The 20,039-nt window shown below is 36.8% G+C and overlaps 1 protein-coding gene across 3 annotated transcripts in view; it reads right to left on the bottom strand.

Annotated features, from left to right (window-relative positions):
* Window positions 1-20,039, bottom strand: part of mbp.L (myelin basic protein L homeolog) — a 115,072-nt gene that overhangs the window by 67,968 nt on the left and 27,065 nt on the right. For all 3 annotated transcript variants that reach the window (XM_018266683.2, XM_018266684.2, XM_018266687.2), the window contains one exon: window positions 4,317-4,401. In XM_018266683.2, coding sequence (XP_018122172.1) covers window positions 4,317-4,401 — 85 coding nt within the window. The remainder of the gene's footprint in view (window positions 1-4,316; window positions 4,402-20,039) is intronic.

The raw sequence follows: 20,039 nt of genomic DNA, 5'->3' as shown, positions 1-20,039 counted from the left end.
CCTCTGAAACGTCCCAGAAATATTTGTTTATGATTAACAGCACATTATTATATTACCAGGTTTGACTGATACATAAAAAGAGAATATTGTCTGCTGAAAATCAGATTTCAGCACTGGAGTATGGCAAGCACCCATAATTGTATACAAGATACTGTGTCTAGCACTTGCAATAAATCACTTAAAATATTCATGTAAGAAATTATTCATGAAAAATTATAAGTGGGCTGTAGAAACAAAAGCAGAAAAAATACAAAATCGAGTAACAATGAAGCACCCAAAGAATAATAATACCAGGAATAAAGGGAGAAAGCAATTTCATACAGGTATGGGATATGTTATCCGGAAACCAAGAAAGCACTGAATTAAGGGATGGCCATTTCCCATAGGCTCCATTTTATCCAAATAATCCAAATGTTTCAAAATGATTTCCTTTTTCTCAGTAATAATAAAACAGTAGCTTATACTTGATACCAACTAAGATATAATTAATCCTTGTTGGAAGCAAAACCAGCCTTTTTACATGATTTTCTAGTATGGTATGGAAATGGTATGGTATGGAAATGGTATGGTATGGAAATCAAAATTACGGAAAGATCCTTTATCAGGAAAACTCCAGGTCCCGAGCATTCTGGATAACAGGTCCCATACCTGTACTATGTATATAATATATCAGAAAAAGGACATGAGACACTGAAGAGGAAGCTGAGAATGTTTTGCATTATGTGACCACAGCCTATAAGACTAGAAAGGAACAGCTCTATTAAGGAATAAAACATGTGGGCTGTTCAGATTCATAACAGAGCAAATACAGCAAAATATGAATCATTTTATAAAGCTAAGTAATACCTAAACAGTGCAGATTTGTTCTTACTACTTTATTTAATCTTAATGGTTAGTGGTAGGTTGGAAGATTAGGACATTCAATTGTTCGTCGGATACAATTGTAATGTCTGTATGTCAATGGCCAGTTTAAGAGATTTTAAAGAAATGTATCAGTAATGGTTTATGCAATTTACTGTCACACAGTTGGAATTATAAACTAAATCAAACAACCTAATTTGCTACATTATGAGGTTTGCTGGTTCCATTTTATTGTTTCTGGGCAAATAGACCTCTACCACGTGAATTATAGCAGCATCTAATATTTGCTGAAAGGTTACAGGGCTGCCTTAATTGCCCACTTATCAAATGATTGGTACATGATTTTTGGGAGTGCAATTTTAGAACTTCATCAGTAATTATAAAGTAATACTGATTTAGGTTACTTAACGGTCAAAAGTTATTTTACGAGTTCTAAGATGCAAGCTGTAAGCACACCACACTTATCAATTTGTTTCAAGGCCAGTAAGTTAAGCCGGTTTGGAGAGCTGTGACATAAAAATGTCTTATCTCAACCGCTCTTATAACTTTAAGGGCTCAAACTTCTGCATTAATTTAACTAATAGTCTTCAGATTTGAACTTGGACTGATTTTGCTGGAATGCAAGAATGCATTAGTCTAAATCTTGCAATGTATGTGAAGGTCTGCCCATTTAAAAATGGAACCAAACAAGCAGATCGTGATTTGGAGGTCACTGGTTTGGAGATTAAATCATCAAGGACCTAAATTGGTATCTGTATATGTTTTTTTATATTTATGGCACCTAATTATTGCTGGAGAATAATGCTAATTTTCTAGCTAAAATACATAAAAAACATTTATTTGAAGAAAAGTGTAAGTAAAAAATACAATTATTTGCTTTGTGTAAATGAGCCCTGCATAAAGCTGCTAAACTGTGCCCCTTACAAGACATATTCTAGATAAACTGATGTGGTGAGAATGCGAATGCACCTCAAATGTTACATTACAAATACAGCGATGACATTGTTTCACCGAGATGCTTTACATTGACAATAATAATTGCAATTTATCTGAACATAAAAATCATTACAATTACTTAATGTAAAAACATATCTCAGTTGGAGAGTGACCTTGCAAAATCACTGGCTTGCATGAATGCTAGATCCTTTTACCACTTGCCTTTCCTGAGAAAAGTGTTTTTTAAAACAGTCATGAACTCAAAGATGCCCTCACACCCCAGTACAGTAATTCACAGGAAGGCGGCTCCCAAAAGTGGACAGGAAACCCACTGAGGCACTATACTTTAGCCTGAATATAAAAAAAAACAGCCCTTAAGAGCCATACAAAGTTCTGTGATAGGAAAGTCACTTGTTGCTAGTAAAATATAAAATATATAACTATATAACTAAAATTAAATTATTTTAAAAAGATGTGACTGAATTGTGCATTAAAGGGGTTGTTCATCTTTAAATGAACGTTTAGTATGATGTAGAGACTAGTAGAGACTGATATTCCGAGGCAATTTGCAATTGGTTTTAATTTTTTAATATTTGTGTTTTTTGAGTTATTTAGGCTTTTATTCAGCAGCTCTCCAATTTGCAATGTCAGCTGGTTGGTAGGGTCAAAAATACCCTAGCAACCATGCTTTGCTTTGAATAAGGGACTGGAATGGGAATAGGAGATGCTATGCTTGAACAGATGATGATTTATAAAAAAAAAGTAGCAATAACAAAAAATTTGCCGCCTTACAACGCATTTTTTTTTTTAGATGGGGTCAGTGACACCCATTTGAAAGTTGAAAAGAGTCAGAAATTAAAGGCAAATAATTCTTAAACTATAAAAAATAAATAATGAAGACCAGTTAAAAAGTGGCTTAGAGCTGGCCATTCTATAAGTAAAGTTAACTTAAAGGTGAAAAATTCTTAGTAGATGTTGATAACCATAAGCAAATGGTTGGATCTTTCGTTGGAAAACCTTAAAGCAATCAGCACAGATAATAGAAAGAAGTCCGAACAACTCTGTAGTGCTAATATTATTATGTATTATAAATTAACATTTTCTGCAGCGCTGTACATTTAGGGGCAGATTTATCAAGGGTCAAATTTCGAGGGTTAAAAAACCCTTGAATTCGACCCTTGAAGTAAAATCCGATTTCGAAGGATTTTAGCGCAACAGGTCTGATCGAACGATCGAATAAAAATCGTTTGATCGAACCATCGAATGATTTTTATTCGATAAAAAAACGTAGAAAAGTGCTCTGGAAGGTCCCCATAGGCTAACATTGCACTTGGGTAACTTTAATTTGGCGAAGTATGAAGGTGAAGTTTTTTTTTTTAAAGAGACAGTACTTCGATTATCGAATGGTCGAATGGTGGAATAGTTGAACGATTTTTACTTCAAATCGTTCGAATCATTCGATTCGATCGAATTCAATCAAATTTGACCAATTCGATGGTCGAAGTACCCAAAAAATTACTTCAAAATTAGAATATTTTTGCATTCGAACTATTCTCTCGAGCTTAATAAGTCTGCCCCTTAATTGATGCATACACTGAACATACAATTACATACAAATAAAAACAACAACCAATACAGGAGGTAAAGAATGTCTTGCCCAAAAGAGCTTGCAACCTAAAAAGTGCTATTTATATTTTGCAGGTTAAAGGAGAATGAAAGTAAGCTTTATCAGAAAGGTCTATATAAATACACCAGTAAACCCTCAAGGTAATGCTGCTCTGAGAAACACAGCATTTCTTTCCCTCTATTGTGTATCCATGGGCTTCTGTATTACACTTCCTTCTTTCAGCTTAAACCTCCAGGGCTAGGGTTTGAGCATGCTCAGTTTGCTTCTCTCCCCTCCCTGCTGTAATCTAAGCCCAGAGCTATGAGTGAGCAGCGAGAGACTCAGGCAGGAAGTGAGGTCACACCAAGCTAATGTGGCAGCTGCTATCCTAAACAAACAGAGAGTAGGGCTGTTTACTCAGGTATGATAAAGCATTCTACAGAATAAATATAGTGTTCTAGCTTGCACCATTGTGGCTAATCTATTGGCAATAAACAGTCTCTGTAGCTTTCCTTCTTCTTTAAGTAGAAAAAGTCAAATATACAGAACTTGCCAATTTTACACTGGATATTTCTGATTTTATACTCTATCCTAGGTGTCATGATGAAGCATGAATTAAATATAACTACAGCAGAAATCCAGTGAGCCACAGAACTGAAGTTTACTGTTCTGACATACCTTCCTTAAATTGGGCCTCAGAGCTCTCTAAACTAAGGAATGCTATTTATCAAAAAATACAGATTTAGAGCATGGAAAACTGATTATAAGAGTTCTAAAAATATTGTGCTTGCCTTTTCAGAAAAATAACACAATGTGAAAAAGAAAATGTCATAGGTTAAAAAAAAATCAACCCAAGAGAAAATCCACCTCTTTGAATTCTGCAAGTTTATTCTTGTTTACTTGTGATACATACCAAAGACGTCATTATCCTCAGATTCCTGGACGGTTTCCCCTGACTGAATCACAATCTTCTCTTCCTCCACATTATTTCTGCCATTCTATAATGAAAATAAGCATATTGTCATATTAGCTTTCATGCTAGCCCAATATTTTTTCCATCTAAAAGACAGGGCAAGTTGACGTGTCCTCTGTAACCTTTTGGAAACATATAAAAGCCGACAAAGAAAAGAAACGAATATTAAAACTGTTTTTCTACCTGCATAAATGGACAAAATAAATGTCTTCACAGATGTGTTCTGAAATAACTATATTGATTTTGTTTTAATAGACAAACACAATATATACTAGATTTTAAATTTCTCTGGCATTAGTTGTCACTGTACATTTGGGGGCAGACTTACCTAGGGTCGAATATCGAGGGTTAATTAACCCTCGATATTCGACTGTCGAATGTTAATCCTTCGACTTCGAATATCGAACGGGCGAAAAACCGTTCGATGGATTTTAATCCATCGATCGAACGATTTTTCTTTGACCAAAAAAAGATTGCAAAGCCTATGGGGACCTTCCCCATAGGCTAACATTGACTTCAGTAGGTTTTAGGTGGGGCGAACTAGGGGGTCAAAGGTTTTTTTAAAGAGACAGTACTTCGACTAACGAATTGTCAAATACCTGAACGATTTTTAGTTCAAATCGTTCGATTCGAAGTCGTAGTCGAAGTAGCCAACTTGATGGTCTAAGTAGCCAAAAAAATTAATTCGAAATTCGAAGTATTTTTTATTCTATTCCTTCACTCGAGCTAAGTAAATGAGCCCCACAGTGTCAGGAGCTGTTCTACAGAGTTGTATCATTTCTGTTCCATCGGGCCAATAATTGACTTGTGTTTTATGAGATAAACAAAACAAACAACCCCAAGTACACAGTAGCCTGCACAACGAGACTTTTTTTTTAAATAGAAGCTATTCATGAGCAAGCAAGCTGCAAAGGCAGCAATGTCATCCCTTGGGTAGGCCTACTCTTTGTTCCGTTTGCTTTAAAATCATCAATTTATTCACCTGTCATGGATTTATGCCCCAGAGCCCCTAATCCTTCTACTATGCATTTTGAGCTAATTTTTGTTCTTATCTGATACCATTAGCTAAGAGACAAGCTCTAGTGTTCTGGCCCATAAGCTCTACAAATAGTAAGAAGGAGCAAACAGTAACTGTCTTTGCAGTTCAATGTACAAGGTATGCTGAACATACTTTGTCTATAGTTTCATTTAAGAAATACGTATGATTTGTTATATCTTTCACTAAATAGGACAAACTGTAACATATAAAGAATTCAATTTTGCAACGTTTGGGTTCTTCAGGGAAGTTGTGGGAAGAGAAGCATGGTAATGAAAATTCCCTTCCCAATAAAACCCCTCGTATAATAAACGGCTTCTTATCTGAAACCCAAAAGTCATGTAACAACTGTGGGTATGGAAAGGCTTGTTTATAGGAGTGTTGTCTGGTGGAAATCTTGTGTGTGCAGTGGCATACGGATTCCACTCATGACTGTTAATTCCGGCAGCTAAGTCAGCATTTTTGAGTGAGTAGTAAGTAATTAATTATAAAAGGGGTAAATATGACCCCAGGTGATACAGGGGTTATAATATTTTCACACCAGAAGGGAGCATATAGATTAATATAACCAATGCACAGCTGTATCACAATGAAGGATTAATGTAGATCTCTAATTTACATGTAAGTGCAGCAAGAATTGCTACTCCCATATAAATATGGACTTACACTGGCACTGACAAATTGGATCCTTTAAGCTCTAGTTATGGAAAATTGCTGTGAAAAAAAAAACTAGACTTGTCCAGTCCAATCGTGTCAAGGACATGAAGAGACTTTTACTGACACGCTGGTGCAAAAGTTACAGAGCCCCTGGCAAGTATCTTGATATACTTCCAACTATGTTTTCTAGAGAAAAGCAGCACGATGGAAAAAATCACAAGCAAGCAAAGTAAAGGTGTGAGCTCAGGTATGTTATCGCAAATGACTAGTAATAAATCACTGTTTCTTTTGTGACTGAACTTCTTAGTAATGCTGAATAATCAGGGCGGTGTTTGCCTAACCATGACTGAACATTATGGTAGGAAAGTGGCTTAAAACCTAACCCTTCCCTTCCATGCCTTACAATGCTTTGCTCTCTTACTTTCTGAAACTGCACATAAAATAAATGATAAAATGAAGGTGGGGTATTGCAATGTTGCTGATAAAAAAAATTAAAAAAAAGTATTTTTCTGCCATCATTTAAATCTCTCACCATAAGTTGTAGTTTTTAGCATGTAGTTTGGATTCATCTTGTTTTTGTGTATTAATTTTGCAATTTGCACAAAATAGGTGAAACCAATCACCACAAGGAGGAGCTGCTCTCCCTCTGCTAATGCTGGTAATGATCCCAGTTACACACTGGCTGTCCCAGAACACGTGTAACTTATCCTGTATATACACATGGAGAGCTGTATGTTTCCTTCCCAGAATGCAAGCAACACGCCTTTACAAGACCATTACCTCAAGCTGCTTTGCATACACACTAAATCACACCATATGCAGCAACAAAACCTAGTACAAATAAAGCAAACAGGGCACAGACCACCACTTACAGGTCTCTCAGGAATTACAAAACTGTAAATGCAAAAGGAAAATGTAATGGTCTTACAAAGAGACCTTCATTTGGAGCAAGATGACATTCTGGGTTCCACGAACGATTATGACCAGCACACTATCTGCATGGAATTTGTATGTTTAAATGTGTGTGTGGGGGCTGCTTTTGATGATTTCTTCCACAATCAAAAAACAAACAATGTCATCAGTGGAGTAACTAGAGATTACTGGGCCCCACAGCGAATGCAATTTAGGGCTATAAAACATTGGTAAGCTGACCTTATGCAGAGGTATTAAAGTTGTTCATTATTTAGGTCCTTAGTGTGCCCTCTACACACCTAAGGGTCTGTTTACTAAAACGAGGTTAAAATATGTGCACAAAATATAAATTTATAAATAAATTTGTCGCCAAATATGTTTTCGCCAGTTTGCTAACCTGCGGTAAATATAAATTTGCAAATTTTCTTGCGCAAAAATATGTTTCCGCCAGTTATCGTATTCGCTGAAAATAAAGCTACGTACACATTAACGCCTGGTTTACTAAACAGCGAAATGTGCAAAAGACAAAATTTACGCAAGAATATTCGCCAGATTTTACCGCCACCTATGTAGTGGCAGAAAAGTATTTTTGTCGCCAGAAAATTCTCAAGGGGCAGGAAATATCCCATAATACTTTTTTTTTCACCCATCATTCTTTGCTGACAGGAGACAGATCTGTAGCTATTGCTGGCAGGATGTTTTGGCTTCTGCTTCTATCTGTTGCAACAGCAGCAGTTTCAGCTCAGAGGTGTATTATTGGCAGCGGGAATCACAGTCCAAGGATTCGTCAGTCTCTACGCTTTTTTGGTTTCATTGTGATTGGCTACATTAAACTGTGCATTTCTATGAAGCAAAGAGATTGACTGGTATGATTTCTTGTTCATATGATTCTGTTGGCAGAAGGGTTAATATGATGCATACATGTTTGATTAGTGTTACTCTGGTAATTTTGTTGGAAGGTATAATCATCAGTCAATAAAGTTTTTGAGTTTTGAAGATGAATTTCTGGCCATAAATGTCACAGTAAAAATTGCCATAATAAATGCCATAAATATTCACAAAAACGTAATTTGTCACCAGAAAATTCGCAACTCGCTAAAATTACTGCTAACGTAAGCTGTTTCATTAATATAGTTACTGCAAGTGATCACAATGACTTCTGAGCACATTGCTGTTAAGTAAACTTAGTCGCTGCGAATATTCTGGCAGAAAAAATATTCTCAGCTATAACATGCGGAAACCTAAAGTCAGATTTACCGCGCTTTAGTAAACTGACCCCCCTAGGCCACCTTGCAGCTGCAGGCTCTGCTTACGTTGTAGTTACACCCTGAATCTCATAGGTTATTTAGCTGAATGCCCTCAGTCTGTGTATCCACCTGTGTGTTGGATTGTGATAAGCATTATGTTTACTACAGCCAATCACATTCTGTTTTCTTTATTTTGAATAAATAAATACTGTTTACGTAAAAATATATTTTGTAAACAATGCCTCCAAGCACAGTCTCCTGCCTCAGGGCCTTTTCTCAAGGCAAGTCTTAATGGCCAGTGCTAAGAAAGATGGTTTCTAGTTATAATCATTCAAAATTTCTATTTGTAAATAAGGGTCAGGGCACACAAGCAAATTCGGGTTGATTAGTCGCCCGTTGACAAATCGCCTCTTCTTCGGGCGACTAATCTCCCTGAACTGTATGCCCTGCATTCCCGCTGGCTAAAATGTAATGTGTGCCTCACTAGGAAACTTCAGGCAATTTAGAAATACGAATCACTCCGAGTGCCATCCCACCACGGATTTACATTTTAGCCGGCGGGAAGGCAGTTCGGGGAGATCAGTTGCTCCCAAGAAGAGGAGATTAGTTGCTGGGCGACTAATCTCCCCAAATCTGCATGTGTGCCCTGACCCTAACGGCTAAATTCCATGGGTGAATTTGTAAAATGGTGTTGGATCAACAAAACACATCCTACAAGTCAAAAGTAGTCGCATGCGTTAAAATATAACAGGACTGATACAAAAATCTGATGGGTAAACTACATGAAGCATTTGCTATCCGACACAACACGCCTGTTGGATGGGAAAGCAGCATGCTTCATCTTCATCCAACAAGATAAAAAACGGTCGGTGTCAGAAAGTCTTTTTTTTCCGTATTAAAATACATTGACTGTTGGATGTAAACGCAAAAACAAACGATCCCACTTGATCTGATCCGACATTACATTACCGGTGTGTGTGTGTGTGTGGGGGGGGGGGGGACGGGGACAGATCTTGTGTTGTTGCGTGGTTACATGGCAAGCTCAGATAAAATCTGACCCACAAAATCTGATCAAAATCTCTCTCTGAGTTGAGCCCTAAGCCTCAAAAGTGCTGCTTTCATGAGATAATACTGCAATAGTATAAAGCTCCTAGTGATCTCATTGATTAGAATGGAACATGAGTTAAATCATTTGCTAATATTTTGGCTTTAAGACATTTAACAGAGCAGAACATGACATCCCAATATGTGATTCTACCGTTAAGGAGGTAAATAGAACAGTAGCATCATCAGCAGTCTACCAACATTTTACAGCCAGCTCCTCTCAAAAGCATTCCAAGCTCTGCATTTTAAATCTATTATAGTATGAATAAGGGCAACATAACCAAACCCTTCATTGATTAACAGGAGAAAAAAAAATCAATTCACTTAAAAATCCATTAATTTTTAAGTGTTTGTGAATTTGTGAAACAAGAAAATAAAAACAAAGGCAAAACTAGTTTATGCATTCTTTTATAAATTCCCTTTTGTATAATGCATCGCTGGCTCACCAGGGAATATACTCAATGTCCTTACAAATACATTCTCTAATTCTTATTTTAATTGGTTTGTATATTAGCAAAGTTAGCATTCGGTTTCTCTTGACACCATCTCATGGCAGTTCTCTTTTATGAAGAGTGGTAGGGTAGATCTAGGAGATGAATAATTGAGTTTTAGAAGTACATCCTACTGTTAAATGTGATGGTTGTTTCAGAATGGGGATGTACTGCAGGAGCTGCCATAAAAGTAAGAAAATAACATATAACTTTCCTCTTATACAACTCTGGGAATGCTCTAGAGTTTGAACAGACAGACAAGTGCAGGCTGAGTTAAAGCGTACTTTTAATATCATATAGAATTGTCAATTCTAAGCAACTTTTCAATTGATCTTTATTGTTTCTTTTTTTTTATCGTTTTTTAATTATTTGCTTTTTTCTGCTGACTCTTTCCAGCTTTCAAAAGGGGATCACTGACCCCATCTAAAAACAGCTCTGTAAATGTTTTGTTATTGCTACTTTTTATAACCTGTCTTTCTACTCAGATCCCCTCCTATTTATAGTCTAGTCTCTTAAATCAATGCATGGTTGATAGGGAAATTAGAACCCTAGCAACCAGACTGCTGAAATTGCAAACTGGAGAGCTGCTGAATAAAAAGCTGAATAACTGAAAAACAACAAATAAAAACCAATTGCAAATTGTCTCAGAATATCACTCTCTACATCATACTAAAAGTTAAGTCAAAGGTGAACAACCCCTTTAATATTAACATTATATAGGATAACATGGCAAATGCTGAAAAATGAAAGCAACTGAAAAACAGGAGTACCCTACTACTATTTACTGATAATTCAGGAATGAAGAATTCATTTATACAATGCAGCGCTTCTGAAATGCATCCAAATAAGCACAAATCAAAAGCCATTTCAATTGCACAAGTAAATAAGAGTGCCCAGTTCAAAACTACAGGTCGGGCCTCCTCCCTCAGAAAATATTAGAAGTGTCCTTCTGGGCTCCAAAACCGCATTATTACTTTGAATCGAATAGAAAGCGACTGGGCAGAAGACCTATTTCATCAGAAACAGTACTGTTCTTTGACTAGATCATTAGAGCACCTGTAGTAAAAGTTATTTTCAAAGTGCCCTTAAGAAAGACATGGCAATTCCTACTTCAAAACTGAGCATAAAACTAAAGTGTGATGATTGACTGGGTTACTACAGTTGTAATAATTTAATCCTAGTAAATGTATTTTACTTCCTATCCAATCAATACAAATATATTCTGTGACTAAACAGAAAATACATAACATTATGGGAAAATTAGAGACAATTCTTTCCTTAAGAATGATCAGTTGAAGTGTAAATCCTTAGTATAGCCAAGCAAGCATTCAGCCATTTCTCATGCTAATTCTACCAATCATTTACCCTTATCAACAATTAAACACAATTATGAAGCTCATGATAATGAACAGAAACAAAGTGAAAGAAAGTCCAATTTACAGAAAGGACCGACAGAGGAGCACTGTTCTACTTCACTCAGCAGATGCAGCTTCCAGACGGATTTATCCACTTTATTTAATTGAATGGCAGTAGTCCTTGATGTGCTCTGAATGCAAAAGTGGGTCTCCAATTGGAGATTCAACATCAGCTACATACGACCTTGAAAATATCCTTCTATTTCTCTATGTCCAGCCTATTAAGTAGAAATAGTCTTATATTTTATGGGGATTTATAGCTTCCACATACAACCGGTTTGTTTTTTATGGATCAAAGCAATCTCACGGCTACAAACAACTAATATAGATTGCCTTTCAAACAGAAAGGTAGATACAGATGTCCATGTGTAAAAGAAGTCTGAAGCAGCTGGGTAAAAGGTGCTACAAACTAAATCTTATTTGAAATACTTGGCTGAAACAGGCTGTTATGCTGTGGTGCCACTACCTTGGATGCAACACTTAGGCTAAAGCCAGACGTGGCGTTTTTACATTGCGTTTTTAAAAAAGAACAGCCAGGTGTAAATACACTACTGAAACCACACGCATCCGTCAACATGCGTTTTTCATGTGTTTTTCAGCACGTACGATTATTTTCCCAACATGCACTTCTCATTGAATTTGGACGCCATATTTAAAATACACTGCATATTTACGTACAGTGTGGTTTCAAATGTGCAGATCCCATAGAGTCTATTGATTTGGCAGTTTCTTGATGTATTGGCGTTTCTGCTAAAAAACGCCAATACTGGCATCTTGTGGCGGATTTCAGCTTGCAAGCGTGTGAATTGCCATAGTGGGTTTTTCATTAGTTTCAGTGGTAATGCAGTTTATGCATATTTACGCCTGGCTGTTCATTTTAAAAAACGCTATGTAAAAACGCAACGCAAAAACGCCACATCTGGCCTTGCCCTTAACCCACACATTCTGAGGCTGGGGGCTTTAAAGATGCATTTGATTTCTGCACAAATCCTTTATGTTTACAATAAGTGGGTTTTACTGTATTTTACAGTCTCTAATAGCTAAAGACATAGCAAAGTTGCAATAACTGAAAAGCCTAGAGTTGTCCAGCTTGTCTTGTGTAATAGGCCAATTATGGCCAATTATTCACTAAACATGCTTAACAATTTCAAATAAAAAACTAAATTTGGAATTAAAAAAAACAATATAAAGTAAAAACACCAACAGCAGGAAAATATAACTTTACGCCATACTTTTTAAAGGTGAACTAGCCCTTTAAATGGTGAGAGTAATTACGACATTAAAGGGTAATTAAATATTATGAGCACTTAACACTTTATGGAATTTAACGTCAAGCAGTAATTATGTTTTATCACAACATATATTTAAAAAATGAAACAAGGCCTAGGATTCATGATGACCCAGTACCAAATGAAAATAAATTTGAAAGATAAATATATTCAGTTATGTGCAGAATGACTGTAAGGAGTAATAAACATGATGTTGGTGAAGGTTTCCTTTGTTATTCCATTGTGTATAAGGTTCATCACACAGAGCCAGGTATAACCACACCTCTCAGACTTCACAAATCAACAATATCACTCTGAAGAACCATATCAGCCAAACTGTGATCCTTTTATTTAGAAAATCGCACTACATGTTTTGGATCAAAGAGCCTTCCTCAGGTGCTTATGTTAAAAAAAAATGTTATGTTGTATATATATTTAAGGGGTTATCAGCTGCAACAAACGCACAGTGCAGAAATATTAAAGGAGAAGGAAAGGTTAAAACTTAGTAAGCCTTATCAGAAAGGACCACCTAAATATACCAGTAAACCCTCAAAGTAGTGCTGCTCTGAGTCCTCTGTCAAAAGAAACACTGCATTTCTTCTCTTCTATAGTGTACACATGGGCTTCTGTATCAGACTTCCTGCCTTCAGCTTAAACCTCCTTGCCTTGGGCATGAGCATGTACAGTTTGCTCCTCTCCACCCCCCCCCCTTTCTCTGCTGTAATCTGAGCCCAGAACTATAAGTGAGCAGGGAGAGACTCAGGCAAAAAGTGATACAACACCAAGCTAATACTGCAGCTGCTATCCTTCTAGAGCTTTTTACTCAGGTATAGTAAAACATTCTATACAATAAATATAGCATTCTAGTTTGCACTATTGCAGCTAATCTATTGGCAATAAACTGCATTTGTAGCTTCTCCTTTAAAGAAGACAACTATTCAGTAACTTTGTTGAGAAATACTAGTACATACAGTTTATAGGACACTAGAAACAAAGCTGCCACAGTTTACCACATGTAAATGTTAAAGGTCAGAAAGAACATATGAGTTAATTGCTGTAAAATGGCTTGGTGTAGAGCACAAAGGTTACTTTAACAAAACCTATGCTTATTATGAGGCTGTGAGAAGTAAAATTGTGTTGTCCTTGCCTAATAACGAAGAGGGGATTTTTATACAATAGGGACTATAAAATGTAATCGTCCAACTTTCCTTCCACAGTGTCTCTCCAGAGTAACCTAAAAGAGAAGTAAGTAGATGAAGTAAACATGAATGTTGCCATGGAAGGCAACTTGGAAACAGAAACTATGTGAAAAACAACAGAGGCCTATTTCCATAGGAGCCAATGAGAAAAACTGAAAACAGGGAAAAGAAACCACACAGTCAACCTATAACATAAGACTTCATTTGATAGATCTGAAGTACTTTTTACCCACACAACCACCAGGCAAAGCGATAGGAGTAAAACACTTCTCCAAGGGAAACTCTGAAAATCATTCCCACAATTTGTAGTATTGATAACTGACGGGATGTTCACAATGTACTACATCTACTAAGCCCAACCACATACTTGATTAAAGGTTCATTAACCACTAGTGATCATTATTCAATTAAGAGGATTGGTTTAACCACCCAGTATTTTTTTCTGGAGACTTTTTGGTTCCAGTAGCAGAACCAAAGCCTACTGGTCAGAGGTGGAATGATCAAATCCCCTCTACTTTATCACTCGATTTTCTTTAACACAATGAATGAGGCATTTTATCCATTCTTTACACTAGACCTATGGCTTTTGCTTGATTGCAAAAGTAATACTTTTTATACATTCAAAATAATTGCATTTATTTTTCTGATGATAGCCATAACATCCACAGAAGGAACCCCCATTTTCTTCACTAGGTACTTAAAGATTTCTTGACTCCCCTTCCCCTGCTGTATTAATTCCAATTCTACTGCTTACAGGATCTACCCCTGCAATATACATCTACTTTATTTTTTACTTTCTTCCTTGTTGATTTAAGATACTACAGCAGCACTGTCCAAATGTCTGAGGCAACGCAGCAGGGAGGTACATAAACATCTTCTATCCTGCCCTAACTTGCACACCAATCATACATGAAATTTAGGGAGTAGCAGAAGTGATAGAGTGCAGAGGAGTACAAGAGCATACATACGCTGCACTGGAAATGCCCCTTACAGTCTCTTTCAACTCTGGCAACAGATATCAAAGCCACTGAAAGTCAGCAAGAGGCTTCAGCTGCTACAAATCCTGATACAAATACCTTAGTTTGAACTCCATTCTCCTATCTATATGTTCCTTTTAAATGGCAGTGATATTGGTCTTGGCAGTTTAAAAGGGCTTTAATAAAAACATCAAAACTAAATTTAGAATCCTCTTGTTTCTCTTCCTCATCTGACAATAATTTATATTATAACTGTAATATTGTAACATGGGTAATGATTTTTGAAATATAATTTATGAAACATTTTGTACAGTTTGTACTCTTCCATATTCTTATGTCCATTAGATCAAGATTATATTACATTTTCCCCTTCAGTATTATGAGTCCATTGATTAGAGTTAGCAGTTAGGTAGGTCTGTATTAAAAAATATGACCTACAAAAGAATTCCACTAACCAAACTCTATCCAGCCTTGATGACATAAAAAGGAGAGTAGGGAGCATCAGCCATTCCTACCTTAGCTGATTACCAGTCCATAGGCCTGAGGGGGCATTACGATTTGTGTATTGCCGACATGGTTGACTGGGAAATTGGGAGTTTGTTTAGGCAGAGACGTTTGAGATTTGAAGGCGACTTCTAACATTTATTTGTATTTTTTTTCTCCCTTTCATCAGACAGGAGTTCCATTGAGCCATGCTTGGAACAGACACTCAGGAGCCACTGGTTTTCTAATTCCTACTCACGTTGTTCTTACTTACAGGGGCATATTTATTATGCTGTGTAAAATGAAATTCGCAGAAAAAACGTTGTTAAAAGCTGTGTAAAATAAATGGAGAATTTATCAAGGTGTGTGTGATTTTACACTATGCAAACGCCAGATTTGCCACCGTTATTTTATATTGCTTCCAGAGGAAGTCACTCTAAAGGGCCTATTTATTATGTAAAATAAAAGGTGAATTTATCAAGGTGTACCATGCGAACCACAGATTTTCCACTGCTTCAGACCTTTGTAAGTTAGGTCCAGCTGAAGTTGCTCAAAGAAAAAGTGTGCAAAAAAAATTTAGTTTCCACACGTTTATTCTACAGTGATGCCTGGTGATGCGTGACAAATTATTCCGCCGTTTTTTTACACCACATAATCTCCCCCTAAGAAAAATAGTAAAAATATTACCCCTTTTTTACACGGCAAAGCCTGGCGATGTGTGGTGTATTATCCCAGTGTTTTTTACACAACATAATAAATATGCTCCACAGTCTCTCAGCTGCTGCTGAACTACATTTCCAGTATTATTCTAAGGCAACAAGAGGGGGATGTATCTTCTACCAATATCAGTGCTGTATAAATGTTCCCCCTCTGGTCTGTTTATAATAAATTCAGATATGGGCAGATGTGACATACAGTTAGAAACAGAAAGTAATGATATATTTTCTGAATTGGAAAAACAGCTGCAGTTAATGGCTGTTTGGTAAATAGAAGTCCCATTATTTAAAAACAAAACTTGTGCTTATATATACACAACTTTTGTTGACTGAGGCCACTAAAGATTTAATTTCATGAAGAAAATGTTGCAGCCCTTAAAATAAGATCTAGCATAGAAATGATGTACACTTGGAGTCAGGTCATACAGATAGATAGAGATAAAGTTGTGCGTGAAAGTTTGTGAACCCTTTTCTATTTTTTATATAAAACATCATCTGATTTTCAAACAAGTCCTAAAAGTACACACACATACAACACATTTGTGGCTCGAGCAAAGGAGGTTACATAGTTACATAGTTAAGTTGGGTTGAAAAAAGTCCATAAAGTTCATCCCATCCAAATGAATTCCAGCATCCATACATACACACAAGCACACTAACACCAAGCCCTCACATAAACTATATATATATATATATATATATATATATAAAACAATCCCAACCTTGACTACTGTCATAAGTCTTCCATCCCTTTAACCAGTTTAGTTGCACATCTCTGCACTCTCTCCAGCTCTCCCCTCTTAAGGACTGAAGCCCAAAATTGCACTGCATACTCCAGGTGAGGTCTTACCAGGGACCTTTAAAGAGGTAAAATTATGTTTTCCTTCCTTGATTTAATGCCATTTTTTATGCAAGACAGCACTTTGGTAGCCACAGAATGACACTGCCTGGAATTAGGCAACTTGTTATCTACAAAAACCCTTGGATCCCTCTCAATTAAGGAAACCCCCATAGCACTTCCTTTTAGTGTTTAACGTGTATTTCAATAATTTTTGCCAAAGTGCATAACCTTTTTGTTTTTGTTTTAATTCTTTATTTTTATTTTTACTTACACATATAGAATTAATTAATCACATTCAATTTCATAAATATACATCTTTACAAGCATATTACATTCCGATATGTATGTACACATTTTACCCAATATATTGAAGGTAAGTAAACTTAAAATCAATAACAGTTAATATTATCCAATAAACTAATCCCTTTTATACATTTTATAAGACCTATAACATAGATCATATAGTCATGTAATACAATGTAATACGGGCTATGTTGAATTTTACTCATACATTTTTAATTTTATCTTTTCCATATTAGAACCTAAATCATTATATATACATAAAATGCACCGTTATAATAATAATACCAATGTTCATTTATTTATCCGCTTTTAGATATTTATACCATCTTGACCATATTTCCACAAATTGTACATATTTATTATTAGCAAAGCAATAAGTTCTTCCATCTGAGCTATCTCTGTGACTGCGAATATCCACTTTTCTACAGTAGGTGGGTTTTTATTTCTCCAATAAAGGGGTATTAGGGATTTAGCAGGCATAAGCATTTTGTGCACATAGTGCATAACCTTGCACTCATCAACATTAAACCTCATTCTCTAGTTTGCTGCCCATTTTTCCAATTTAGTCAAATCACTCTGCAAGTGGCAGCATCCTTCAGAGAACATATACTGTAGTTCTGCACAATTTAGTATCATCAATAAAAATAGAAACAGTACCTTCAATGCCCACCTCCAGGTCATTAATAAACAAGTTAAAAAGCAAAGGACCAAGTACAGATCCCTGCCATACTCCACTAGCCCAATAAGAAAATGTTCCATTTCCCATCATCATCATCATTTATTTATATAGCGCCAACAAGATACGCAGTGCTTTACCTTAGTTATAACAAACAGAGAATAAATGGTAAATAACAAACAAGGGTTACAGAGTACAATAGGATTAGAGGGCCCTACAAATAAGAGTTTACAAACTAAAGTTTAGGGTACAATTGAGACATTAGGATTTTAGAAACAATTTTTTGATTTATGATACAGCAATGATTGATTAATTAAGGTACATTGAATAAGCTTCTTTAAACAGGTGTGTCTTTAAGGAGGATTTGAAAGTTTGGAAAGAAGGAAAAAGTCTGACGGCTCGAGGCAGAGCATTCTAGAGAAAAGCAGAAGCCCGAAAGCAGTCTTGTAGACGTGAATGGGCAGAAGTGATGAGAGGAGAAGCAAGGCTAAGGTCAGAAGCAGAGTGAAGGAGTGTATTTGGAGATCAGAGATGAAAGATAGGAAGGGGCTTCATTGTTAAGGGCCTGGAATGTGAGTGTTAGTAATTTGAATTTGATTCTAGAGGAGATTGTGAGCCAGTGAAGGGACATGCATATGGCAGCAGCTGATGTTGAGCGGTGAGATAGACGAGTCTAGTAGCCGTATTTAGAACATACTGGAGTTGTGAAAGGTGACTTGTTGGAATACCTGCGAGGAGTATGTTGCAGTAATCAAGGTGTGAGATGATAAGAGACTGAATAAGTGTTTTGGTTGATTCTGAACTGAGATATGGTCGTATTCGGGCAATGTTGCGCAGTTGAATACAACAAGATTTTGCAAGTGTTTGGATGTGCGGTGAAAAAGACAGATGCGAGTCTAGTATAACTCCTAGGCAGCGTGCCTGTGTGGTGGAATGAAAGGTAGCGTTGTTTACTGTAAGTGATATCTGAGGGACAGTGGAAGATCTTGGGGAAATATAATGAGGTCTGTTTTTGAAAGTTTCAGTTTCAGGTGGTGCTGTGACATTCAGAATGAGACAGCAGAGAGACAGTCTGTAACTTCGGAAAGGACAGAAGGAGAGAGGTCAGGAGTAGACAAGTAGAGTTGGGTATCATCAGCATAAAGGTGATACTGAAGTCCAAATGACTGAATACGTTTTCCTAGTAAAGTAGTATAGAGTGAGAACAGCAGGGGGCTTAGAACAGAGCCTTGAGGAACCCTGACAGAGAGAGGGAACGTAGTAGAAGTAGAGTTAGAGAAGGCAACTTTAAAGGAATGGTGAGACAGATAAGATGTAAACAATGAAAGAGCAGTGTCACGAATGCCAGCTGAGTATAGAATGTCTAGGAGGAGTGGGTGGTCAACTGTGTCAAAGGCTGCAGAGAGATCTATAAGGATTAGTATGGAGTAGTGACCTTTTGTTAATATAACAGATGGATTGTGCTGATACTGTTGATAATTGTCGTGGATCAAATGCGTTAAGGTTTCTGTACGTGTGGGTGGAGAGAGATGGTTGTGATAGTGCAGGTGAAAGTGTTATCTAAAAGGAGAGTAGGTGATGGTCAGATAAGGAGGTAAGGAGAGTTAGTAAGGTTGGATGGGTGGCACGAGTGGCAGAATATAAGATCAAGAGCATAACCATTGATGTGGGTAGGTGAGTCAGTCCACTGAGCGAGACCAAAAGAAGTTGTTAGAGAGAGGAGTTTAGAGGTGGCAGGAGAAGTAGAGTGGTCAATGGGAATGTTGAAGTCACCTAAAATGAGAGCAGGTGTCTCGATGGAGCAAAGTGATCAATGAAAGTAGAGTAGGGACCAGGGAGGCGATATATGATAGCGACACGCGGAGAGATTGGCGAAAACAAACGTATGCTGTGGACTTCAAAAGAAGAGAAGGAGAGAGAAGTTGGCGTGGTTAGATTTTGAAACCTACAATTGGGTTAGAGAAGAAATCCAACCCCACCAATGTGACGGACATTACCACCACTCTTTGTAATTTATCCTTCAGCCAGTTCTCTATCCAAGTACAAATACTATGTTCCAGGCCAATATTCCTTCATTTAACCAGTAACCTTCTGTGTGGTACTGTATCAAATCCTTTAGCAAAGTCTAAGTAGATTACATCCACTGCCAGGTGTCGGAGGACCTCATAAAAAGAATTGCTGATTCCTATACAGCTAGAAGAGGTTACAATATTATCTCTAAAGCAGGGGACCCCAACCTTTTTTACCCATGAGCCACATTCAGATGTAAAAAGAGTTGGTGAGCAACACAGGCATAAAAAATGTTCCTGGGTGGTGCAAAATAAGGACTGTGATTGGA

Source organism: Xenopus laevis, chromosome 6L (assembly GCF_017654675.1).
Source record: "Xenopus laevis strain J_2021 chromosome 6L, Xenopus_laevis_v10.1, whole genome shotgun sequence".
Lineage (NCBI taxonomy): Eukaryota > Metazoa > Chordata > Amphibia > Anura > Pipidae > Xenopus > Xenopus laevis.
The sequence above is the reverse complement of the archived record's forward strand: the minus strand, read 5'-3'. Positions and strand labels throughout refer to the sequence as shown.